The following is a 12,224-nucleotide window of genomic DNA, read 5'->3' as shown; positions in this document are numbered from 1 at the left end:
AAAAGGAGTGGATAGAGGGCACAGGTTGGCATGGGAGATATGGGGAAGTATATGGGAAAGAAGTGTATAGAATGGCTCTGAGGCTATGATGGGTCTGTATGTATGTGTGCGCACGTGCGCGATTTTAGGAGTGTGAGGGGTGACAGCTACTTTCCCTCCACACACATTCCAATGTCATGTAACCCAACTTCCACCTCGAAAGAAAATCCCAACTTTTGGGGTACTTTCTCCCTGATTTGACTGGCAGAATCCCATTCTTACTGTAAACATTCAGAGTCAAATTTGCCAGAGGAATTCTTTAGTCTAAGGCAAAACACTTCTCCTTCAACTAGATGTTCCCGTAAAGGGTATACTGATAATAAACTTCTTTGCCGACTATTTTCAATTGTACTTTTGGCATTTGGCTCCCTTTGATTATTCATATAAGGTAATGTAATGTGAGAAAACAATCTAAGTAAACAGAATAACTGATATTCCTTTGGTATGCAATTTTACAAAGGCAGGTTGCAAAAAAGGACGTAGTTTCTATGCGCTAAGGAGCAGATGCTGCTTATGGAAACCATTGTCATTGAGAGGAACTATGTAACTCCAGGCATCAGCCAAAACCACTGAGAATGCAAATGGCACAAGTGGCTTTTTGATTTGTTTGAAATTCTGCTAGACCAAAATCAATGACAGTGCTGCACATTTCAGTTAGCTGCTTATAGTAACTCTAGATTAAGCTGCACTTGATGCATTATGTTACAAAAATATATTCGCTTACAACATTTGCTATAAAACTATTGAACCAAAGGGATATGGAGATGCATACTGTTGTTTCACAGTTGACAACAGAAACAATATTTAAGAGCTACCCATTTCATTGATAGTACCTGAAGAAATCACTGCATGCAGCCAGAATGCACCTATGACATTGAAACTTTTCTTCTTTGACAAATATAGTGAAGTCAAAGAACATGTTTTGCTCCCAGAAGTCCTGAAGTGTATTCAAAACCTGCTCGCCATGGTTCTCAGATCGTATAAAAATTAGCCTTCTTTCAGTCATTCCATTGAAAGAAATCCTAGAAACTGAATCCATGATTGAATTGACTCACGTCTCAAATCTGCAAAGATAAAAAATTCTGTACATTTTCTCTCAAAAAAACTTGCAAAAGATTCATTTCTTACTTTCAATAGCTGAATACAGTTTAAATTGTTCATCAAATCGTGATATATTTAGTGAAAACAAGGTTATCAAAATAGAATTAAAAACCAAAAGAACTGTGGATGCTGTAAATCAGGAACAAAAACAAAGTTGCTGGAAAAGCTCAGCAGAATCTGGCAGCATTGTGGAGGAGAAAACAGAATTAACGTTTTGGGTTCGATGACCCTTCCCCGGAACTGATGGTGGCTGGGAAAACGTCAGTTTACATGCAGAAAATAGGGAGGTGGGTGGGGCAGGGAGTAAACGATAGGACAGAGCCCAAAGACAGTGAAAGACAGTTGGACAGACAAAAGAGTTGCTAACTATCAGTGATAATGGGAACTGCAGATGCGGGAGAATCCAAGATAACAAAGTGAGAGGCTGGATGAACACACCAGGCCCAGCAGCATCTCAGGAGCACAAAAGCTGACATTTCGGGCCTGGACCCTTCATCAGAGAGGGGGATGGGGTGAGGGTTCTGGAATAAATAGGGAGAGAGGGGGAGGCGGACCGAAGATGGAGAGAAAAGAAGATAGGTGGAGGAGAGTATAGGTGGGGAGGAAGTGGGGGGGATAGGTCAGTCCAGGGAAGACGGACAGGTCAAGGAGGTGGGACGCGGTTAGTAGGTAGGAGATGGAGGTGCGGCTTGGGGTGGGAGGAAGGGATGGGCGAGAGGAAGAAAAGGTTAGGGAGGCAGAGACAGGTTGGACTGGTTTTGGGATGCAGTGGGTGGAGGGGAAGAGCTGGGCTGGTTGTGTGGTGCAGTGGGGGGAGGGGACGAACTGAGCTGGTTTTGGGATGCGGTGGGGGAAAGGGAGATTTTGAAGCTGGTGAAGTCCACATTGATGCCATTGGGCTGCAGGGTTCCCAAGCGGAATGAGTTGCTGTTCCTGCAATCTTCAGGTGGCATCATTGTGCCACTGCAGGAGGCCCATGATGGACACGTCATCTAAAGGATGGGAGGGGGAGTGGAAATGGTTTGCGACTGGGAGGTGCAGTTGCTTATTGCGAACCGAGTGGAGGTGTTCTGCAAAGCGGTCCCCAAGCCTCCGCTTGGTTTCCCCAATGTAGAGGATGCCACACCGGGTACACTGGATGCAGTATACCACATTGGCAGATGTGCAGGTAAACCTCTGCTTAATATGGAAAGTCATCTTGGGGCCTGGGATAGGGGTGAGGGAGGAGGTGTGGGGGCAAGTGTAGCATTTCCTGCGGTTGCAGGGGAAGGTGCCGGGTGTGGTGGGGTTGGAGGGCAGTGTGGAGCGAACAAGGGAGTCACAGAGAGAGTGGTCTCTCCAGAAAGCAGACAAGGGTGGGGATGGAAAAATGTCTTGGGTGGCGGGGTCGGATTGTAGATGGCAGAAGTGTCAGAGGATGCATTCTGCTTGAGAACCCTGCAGCCCAATGGTATCAATGTGGACTTCACCAGCTTCATAATCTCCCCTTCCCCCACCGCATCCCAAAACCAGCCCAGTTCGTCCCCTCCCCCCACTGCGCCACACAACCAGCCCAGCTCTTCCCCTCCACCCACTGCATCCCAAAACCAGTCCAACCTGTCTCTGCCTCCCTAACCTGTTCTTCCTCTCACCCATCCCTTCCTCCCACCCCAAGCCGCACCTCCATCTCCTACCTACTAACCTCATCCCACCTCCTTGACCTGTCCGTCTTCCCTGGGCTGACCTATCCCCCCCCTTCCTCCCCACCTATACTCTCCTCTCCACCTACGGTCCGCCTCCCCCTCTCTCCCTATTTATTCCAGAACCCTCACCCCATCCCCCTCTCTGATGAAGGGTCTAGGCCCGAAATGTCAGCTTTTGTGCTCCTGAGATGCTGCTGGGCCTGCTGTGTTCATCCAGCCTCACATTTGCTAACTATCAGGGTGGGAGGATGTGTAGTTGTTAATGGGGGCTGTTAGTGACTAACAATAGGGGGTTTGCAGGGCAGGCTGTGGTAACAAGGCCTGGTGTGTGGGCTGGAAGGCTAGGACATGGGAGAGTTTCAGCCCTAAAATTATGGAACTCAATATTGAGCCCGGAGGGCTATCGGGTCCCCAAGCGAAAATGAGGTGTTGTTCCTCCAACGTGCTTTGGGATTCACCGGAGCACTGAAGCAAGCCAGAGACAGAGAGCCCCAGCTATGCCTGCCTCTTTGTAGGTTACGTGGAACAGTCCATCTTCCGCACCTACACAGGCCCCAAACCCCACCTCTTCCTCCGGTACATTGATGACTGTATCGGCGCCGCCTCTTGCTCCCCAGAGGAGCTCGAACAGTTCATCCACTTCACCAACACCTTCCACCCCAACCTTCAGTTCACCTGGGCCATCTCCAGCACATCCCTCACCTTCCTGGACCTCTCAGTCTCCATCTCAGGCAACCAGCTTGTAACTGATGTCCATTACAAGCCCACCGACTCCCACAGCTACCTAGAATACACCTCCTCCCACCCACCCTCCTGCAAAAATTCCATCCCCTATTCCCAATTCCTCCGCCTCCGCCGCATCTGCTCCCACGATAAGACATTCCACTCCCGCACATCCCAGATGTCCAAGTTCTTTAAGGACCGCAACTTCCCCCCCACGGTGATTGAGAACGCCCTTGACCGCGTCTCCCGCATTTCCCGCGACACATCCCTCACACCCCGCCCCCGCCACAACCGCCCCAAGAGGATCCCCCTCGTTCTCACACACCACCCTACCAACCTCCGGATACAACGCATTATCCTCCGACACTTCCGCCATTTACAATCCGACCCCACCACCCAAGACATTTTTCCATCCCCACCCCTGTCTGCTTTCCGGAGAGACCACTCTCTCCGTGACTCCCTTGTTCGCTCCACACTGCCCTCCAACCCCACCACACCCGGCACCTTCCCCTGCAACCGCAGGAAATGCTACACTTGTCCCCACACCTCCTCCCTCACCCCCATCCCAGGCCCCAAGATGACATTCCACATTAAGCAGAGGTTCACCTGCACATCTGCCAATGTGGTATACTGCATCCACTGTACCCGGTGCGGCTTTCTCTACATTGGGGAAACCAAGCGGAGGCTTGGGGACCGCTTTGCGGAACACCTCCGCTCAGTTCGCAACAAACAACTGCACCTCCCAGTCGCAAACCATTTCCACTCCCCCTCCCATTCTCTTAATGACATGTCCATCATGGGCCTCCTGCACTGCCACAATGATGCCACCCGAAGGTTGCAGGAACAGCAACTCATATTCCGCCTGGGAACCCTGCAGCCATATGGTATCAATGTGGACTTCACCAGTTTCAAAATCTCCCCTTCCCCCACTGCATCCCTCAACCAGCCCAGTTCATCCCCTCCCCCCACTGCACCACACAACCAGCCCAGCTCTTCCCCCCCACCCACTGCATCCCAAAACCAGTCCAACCTGTCTCTGCCTCCCTAACCAGTTCTTCCTCTCACCCATCCCTTCCTCCCACCCCAAGCCGCACCCCCAGCTACCTACTAACCTCATCCCACCTCCTTGACCTGTCCGTCTTCCCTGGACTGACCTATCCCCTCCCTACCTCCCCACCTACACCCTCTCCACCTATCTTCTTTACTCTCCATCTTCGGTCCGCCTCCCCCTCTCTCCCTATTTATTCCAGTTCCCTCCCCCCATCCCCCTCTCTGATGAAGGGTCTAGGCCCGAAACGTCAGCTTTTGTGCTCCTGAGATGCTGCTTGGCCTGCTGTGTTCATCCAGCCTCACATTTTATTATCAGAGACAGAGATGTTGGCCAGGGAGCCAAAAAAGACCCTGAACTACCTGTTGCCAGCCACTTCAATGCACCACCCTGCTCCCTGGCCAACATCTCTGTCTCCGACTTACTACAGTGTTCTAGTGAATCCCAACACAAGCTGGAGGAACAACACCTCATTTTCCGCTTGGGGACTCTACAGCCCTCCGGATTCAATAATCTTAGGGCCTAAATTCTCCCACGTCCCAGCCCCCCACCTCACATACCAGGCCTTGCTACCACATAGCCTGCCACCATACACCCCCTATTGTTAGTCACTAACAGTCCCCATTAACAACTACTTAGCCTCCGAGCCTGATCGTTAGCAACTCCTTTGTCTGTCCAACTGTCTTTCTCTCTCTTTGGGCTCTATCCTATCGTTTACTCCCTACCCCACCCACCTCCCTATTTCCTGCATATAAACTGACGTTTTCCCAGCCACCATCAATTCTGAGGAAGGGTCACCAGACCTGAAATGTTAACTCTGTTTTCTCCTCCACAGATGCTGCCAGACATGCTGAACTTTTCCCGCAACTTTGTTTTTGTATCAAAATAGAAGTGTTTTACTTAAATTATCCAGATTTTGTACAAGCATATAAAGAACATTATAGGAAAGTTTTCTCCCTTGTTTTTTGTTTTGATTTAGTCTGACCTATGTTACAATTGTAAGGTTTACAATATTGCCCTGTTTTGCGACTGTCTTTAATTTAGTTAAAAATAAGGGGCTCACAGGATCTGTTCTGCAGTTTGCCTGATAGCAAGCCTGTGCAGTTTGATTGTAAGAGATTAACGAGGGCCCAGATTATTTTACTGGGTCCAATATGCAAGGCATTTATGTTCAGGAACAATAGCAGCATCTTGTGCACTAAAAATGGCTAGTCTGACCTCCAAAGTTCTACAAAAGTATTGAGAATGCCAGGTTATAAGAAGCTGCACTTTAAACTGTCTGTTTAGTTTCAAAATGAAACAGAATTGGTCTGTAAAGGATAACTAAACAACATCTCTATCAAGACACATAGGCCATAATTAAGAGAGTAGCTAGAGGTTGAAATAGAACATAGAACATAGAACAATACAGCGCAGAACAGGCCTTTTGGCCCTCGATGTTGCACCGACCTGTGAACTAATCTAAGCCCCTCCCCCTACACTATCCCATCATTATCCAAATGCTTATCCAAAGATAAGCTTCTCCTGCCCTTTCCTCTGGTAGGGAGTTACCTAACCTATACCAGTAGTCGGGGTTGAACAAAGGGCTAGAACTGGAGATGTAAGATTGGAGGAGCACTGACAATAAATACAATATGTAACATGCCCAATGCCAACCCCAAATACACTAATACTTGCAATCAGTCTAAATGGCAGAATGAATCACTAACATTTATCTTTAATATCGATTTTGTAGGAATTGTACATCTTTGAAAGGTATTGAGCTGATCAAATCCTGTCAAGTCTCGAGGTGTTGATCCAATGTGTGCAGCTGATTTAAGTTTCTTAATTATGTTTGATCAAAATCATAGCATTAAGGCCCAGGTTTTGCCACAGAGCAGACACTGCTCACCATGGTAAAAATGGCAAAATACCTCCAGTATCTGAGGTTTCATTCCCTAATCCAACTTATTCTCATTTCTGTGGGGGTGAGAATCAGAGGATCTGTAGTTTGTGTACGTACAGTTCGTGGAGACAGCTGTCTCCACTCAGATCTAATCTTTGAGCCCCTGGTGTTAAAAAAACCAGAGTGTGCAGACCACACACAGGCACCAGCATGTCTAGTCTCAGGGCATCCCTTTCGGATAGCCAGAGTATTCCTTGAGAGAGCTGATGCACCCGTGTAGACTTGTTTTCAGAACATTTCGATGGTAGAGGTCACAGACCCTTTAGGTGCGGAGTGGGTCTTTCGGGTCTCCTTTTGGGCATGGATCAGATGGCCTTTAGGATTGTTAACTATGAAGAAAGGTTGCATTAACCTCTCGGAACCGTCCAACTGGTCAAAAACTGACAAAACTTGTCAAGAAATGTCAGTGGTTTTATAAATGCCTATTTTTCCTCAATAGAGCGTGATCTACAGTAATCAACCTTCTTCTAAATTCAATATGCGTGATTACTTATTCAAGGTGAATTGACTTTAAAGGTGAATTAGGTAAGGATGACCGATGAAAGTAGGCACTAAGTTAGCATGGAGAGTATGAAGGGCCACAGAGAATTGGTGAGTGAGTGGTATGGGGTAGCACTTTGGGCTATGAGGAGCTGTAGGAGATGGGTAGCATGGGGGTGTGAAATACAGTGAGGGAGGTGTGAAGAGTGAAGGCTGGAGGAAGGCTTTGTGTTTTAGTCTTTTAATTTTTGGCCACAGCGCGAGAGCCCTGAGGTTGTCTTTCCACCCATCCCATCTCAGATTGACTGCTTCCTCGGATCTATCCAGGTCACCTGTTTTGGTGCTAGTTCGCACACGTACCTGTCCCCCACACCAGATTGAAAATGGCCAGGATTTCTCCCACTTCTGCACATACAACCTTGAATTGAAAATTGAACTTGACCATAACACAGATTAGAGTAAAGGCTGAATGTTGTCTCCTGCAAGATGTGCATTTCTACTAGCACAGAAGTAATATCAGCAAATAGTGCAGAGACCGTGCTTTAGGGGTGAAATGCAACTGAAAAATCATGTTCAGTGGAAAAGACAAATTTCTGAGAAATTAAAACAAGACTGGAAAAATTTCCTAGTTTTAACTAGATGGGGGGAGGTCCCACTAAAATTCCCACTGTGAAAGACCATGCTGGATTTTACGTTTCTAATTTAGGAAAGGAATAAGACTGAAGGGAACTCACTGAAGCAAAGAATCACTTGAGACTGATTATAGAATTATACTCAAACAGCACAGAAACTGACCCTTCGATCTAAAGCATCCATGCCAAACAGATATCCCAATGTGACCTAGACCCATTTGCCAGCATTTGGCCCATATCCCTCAAAACCCATCCTACTCATGTACCCATCCAGATGCCTTTAAATGTTGTAATTGTACCCACCTCCACTGCTTCCTCTGGCAGCTCATTCCACACATGCATCAACCTCTGCATGAAAATGATGTCCCTTGGGTGTGTTTTCAATCTTTCCCCTACCCTGGGAAAAAGATGTTGGCTATTCACCCTATGCATGCCCCTCATGATTTTATAAACCCCTATAATGTCATATTTCAGCCTCCAATGTTCCAGGGAAAATAGCCCCAGCCTATTCAGCTTCTCCCAAACTCAAACCGTCCAATGTTAGGAACATCCTCATAAATCTTTTCTAATCCCTTTCAAGTTTAACTATATCTTCCCAAAAGCAGGGAGACCAGAATTTAAATCAATATTCAAAAAGTGGCCTAACCAATGTCCTGTCCAGTTGCAACATAACATCTCAACTTCTATACTAAATGCACTGATTAGTAAAGTCAAGCGTGCCAAATGCCTTCTTCACCACCCTGTCTACCTGCGACTCCACTTCTGATGAAGGGTCTAGGCCCGAAACGTCAGCTTTTGTGCTCCTGAGATGCTGCTGGGCCTGTTGTGTTCATCCAGCCTCACATTTCATTATCTTGCACCCCTAGGTTTCTTTGTTTGGTAATACTCCCCATGGTTCTAGCATTAATGTCCTGCCCTGACGCGCCTTAGCAAAATGCAATACCTCAAATTTATCCAAATTACACTCCATCTGCTATTCCTCGACCCATTTGATCAAGGTCCCATTGTACTCTGAGATAGCCTTCTTTGCTGTCCACTACACCACCTAATTTGGTGTCATCTGCAAACTTACTAACCATGCCTCCTAAATTCACATCCAACTAATATACATAAATGACAAAATGTGGTAGGCTCAGCACCGATCATTGGTCACAAGGCCTCCAGTTTGAAAAACAATCCTCCACCACCACCACTCTCTGTCTTCTACCTTCAAGCTAACAGGTTAGCTCTCTCCGGATTCCTTGTGATCTAACCTTGCTAACCAATTGAATGTTCTGATGAAATAATCTGAGTCTTTAAGAGTTAAGTAAATATTTCTAATAGTCGTCAATTTAAAGAAAAGGGTAGCCTGGATTTGATTGCTTTTATTTTGATTGTACATGCCTTAAAATGTGACATCTTGTCATGTCATCCATTCAGTTATTAACCTGAAGCTTGAGATTTTTAAAAAAAACTATTAGTGATTATGGGGATTGTAACACCTTAAAAGCTTTATTTGCTTAATTCTTTAAGGCATATTGAACCTACTCTTAAATATTGTCAGAGATAATGGGAACTGCAGATGCTGGAGAATCCGAGATAACAAAGTGTGGAGCTGGATGAACACAGCAGGCCAAGCAGCATCTTAGGAGCACAAAAGCTGACGTTTCGGGCCTAGACCCTTCATCAGAAAAAGGGGATGGGGTGAGGGCTCTGAAATAAATAGGGAGAGAGCGGGAGGCAGACCGAAGGTGGTTAGAGGAGAAGATAGGTGGAGAGGAGAGTATAGGTGGGGAGGTAGGGAGGGGATAGGTCAGTCTGGGGAGGACGGACAGGTCAAGGGGGCGGGATGAGGTTAGTAGGTAGGAAATGGAGGTGCGGCTTGAGGTGGGAGGAGGGGATGGGTGAGAGGAAGAACAGGTTCGGGAGGTGGGTACGAGCTGGGCTGGTTTCGGGATGCAATGGGGGGAGGGGAGATTTTGAAGCTTGTAAAATCCACATTGATAACATTGGGCTGCAGGGTTCCCAAGTGGAATTTTGAAGCTTGTGAAATCCACATTGATACCACTGGGCTGAATACCAAGCGGAATATGAGTTGCTGTTCCTGCAACCTTCAGGTGGCATCATTGTGGCACAGCAGGGTTTGTTGTCTCCTCTCCGCCTATCTTCTCCTCTATCCATCTTCAATCTGCCTCACCCCCTCCCTATTTATTTCAGAACCCTCTCCCCACACTTTGTTATCTTAAATATTATCAGTTTGTCAATACAATTAAGTTTCCAAGATTATTATTTCAGTAATTGCCTATTAATGATCATTAAAGCTCCACAAAGAGTGCTTCCAGCACTAAATATACTATCAGTCAACTACTGAACAAATGCCAGCCACACCCCAAAGTGAAGGAACTGTCAGATAATTAAGCTTTTCTTGGGCCACTCACATCTCTATGACTTGTGGAAAGGTGACGGAAGAGTAGAAGCTTAACCCTGGGAGAATCTGAAAGGATAAAAAAAATTAAAAAGTTGTCTGTAAATTATGAATAACAATTTAGATCCATGGAAATGCTTAAGAAATATGCTTGCAATAGGCAGTATTTTCTCAATGCAATAAAAGCCTCAACCATCTAAATATTTTGAAGCATACTTCTTGAATAAATACTTTAAAATGCCATTGCCAGACCAACATTTTCTATTGAATAGTTCTTCATTGCATTGGCAATAGGTAGTCAATCTATGAAGCAATTAATCAGAAAGATGTAGATGAAAGCTACGTGAATAAACAACATATCTTATCTGATGATTTAAACATCTGAAGATAAAATATAAATGTGTGGAGCTAGAGAAAGAAGGTATTTTAATGAATATTGATGAACATTTTGCAGTTCAGGAAAACCATGTGATGGTGAGTCATCTGATCCCAGATGAAATCTCCAAATTTTAATATGATCCTGCACCAGAGTGGAAAATTTACACTATGATCTTAGATGAGGCCGCTGAGTTGTGTTAAGATCTGGTTAGGGGCTTGTAGATAATGTAAGATTTAATGTAGACAAAACGTAACATCTGGAGACTCAGTAAGGATATAAAGCCACAAGATTCCACAGTTTTGAGCAAACAACAATACTATACTAGTTAGAACAGTAACCCATTCTACAATACATGCACAGTTGTTTAACACCACAGTAGACTAATTAATAAAGTCAGCTCACATAGGATTCAGGGTGAGTTTGCCAACTGGATACATTATTGGCTTAAAGACAAGCGACAGCGAGTGGTGGTTGGGGGTTGTTTCTTGAACTGGAGACCTGTCACCAGTGGTGTTTTACAGGGATTGGTTCGGGGTCCTTTTCTATTTTGTTATTTAAATAAATCATTTGGAGAAGAATATAGTTTGAGGATAACACCAAAATTGGTGGCAAAGTAGAGAGTGAAGAAGATTTTCTAAGACTACAAAGGGATCTTGATTAAATGGGTGAAAGACAGGCTGAGAAACTCCAAAACTGCAAATTAATTAATTTATTCTAATAGCCATCCACCTGCTCTTGACCTCTTCCCTGGAAGGAAGCAAAAAAATCAGCACTCCTAAAATGGAATCCATCCCACTCTGTTGTTTACTCCAACTATCTGTGTCCCCAGAAATGTCCTGAGTGACCTACTGGATCACTTGCAATATGCACTGCCTCTATCACCATGCAGAATTGGATGTTGCCACCTAACAATTCTGGATTGAGTGTATCATAAACCATACATTTCACAAAGAATGCTGTCTTCCTTGGTTACAATTGTACATATATGAGAAATTTTTTATTCATTCCTAGGGCATGGCTGAACCAGCATTCATTGCCCATTCCTAGCAGCCCTTGAGAAAGTGGTGGTAAGCTGCCTTCTTGAATCACTGCCGTCCATGTAATATAGCTGAACCGAAAATGCCATCAGGGAGGAAATTCCAGGATTTTGACCCAGCAACAGTGAAGGTATTGTGGTACATTTTGAGGTCTGGAAGGTGAGTGGTTGGCAGGGGAACCTGCAGGTGATGCTCCTATATATCTACTGACCTCGTCCTTCTGGATAGAAGTGGTTATATGTTTGGAAGGTGCTGTCTGACCTTTGGTGAACATCTGCAATGCATTTTGTACGTAGTACACAATGGCGCTACTAAGTGTCAGTAATGGAGGGCGTACGTGTTTGTGGATGTGGTGTCAATCAAACAAGCTGTTTCTCCTGGATAGCATCAAGCTTTTTGAATGTTGTGGGAATTGCACTCATCCAACCTAGTGAGGAAAATTCTATCGCTGTTCTGACTTGTGCCTTGTAGATGGTGGACTGGCTTTAGGGAGTCAGGAGATGAGTTACTTGCTGCAGTATTCTTAACCTATGACCTGCTCTTGTAGTCAATGTTTACATGGAGAGTCAAATTGAGTTTCCAGTCAATGGTAACCTCAAGGAATTGACAATGAACTCAGTGATGGTAACACCATTGAAAGTCAAGGCACGGTGATTAGATGATCTCTTATTGGTGATGGTTAGAGCTAGGCATTTGCATGGCAGGAATGTTACTTGCCATTTATCAGCCTAAGCCTGGATACTGTCCAGATCTT

At 45.6% G+C, this 12,224-nt stretch overlaps 1 protein-coding gene across 2 annotated transcripts in view; it reads right to left on the bottom strand.

Moving 5' to 3' along the window:
• Positions 1-12,224, bottom strand: part of kbtbd3 (kelch repeat and BTB (POZ) domain containing 3) — a 39,786-nt gene that overhangs the window by 25,425 nt on the left and 2,137 nt on the right. The window contains exons 2-3 of one of the 2 annotated variants that reach the window (XM_048532580.2): positions 10,068-10,123; positions 873-1,103 (exon numbers count right to left, since the gene is read on the bottom strand). In XM_048532580.2, coding sequence (XP_048388537.1) covers positions 873-1,078 — 206 coding nt within the window. In that variant the 5' untranslated portion in view covers positions 1,079-1,103; positions 10,068-10,123. The remainder of the gene's footprint in view (positions 1-872; positions 1,104-10,067; positions 10,124-12,224) is intronic. The other variant, XM_048532581.2, reaches the window with a different exon arrangement.

This window comes from Stegostoma tigrinum, chromosome 6 (genome assembly GCF_030684315.1).
Source record: "Stegostoma tigrinum isolate sSteTig4 chromosome 6, sSteTig4.hap1, whole genome shotgun sequence".
NCBI lineage: Eukaryota > Metazoa > Chordata > Chondrichthyes > Orectolobiformes > Stegostomatidae > Stegostoma > Stegostoma tigrinum.
The sequence above is the reverse complement of the archived record's forward strand: the minus strand, read 5'-3'. Positions and strand labels throughout refer to the sequence as shown.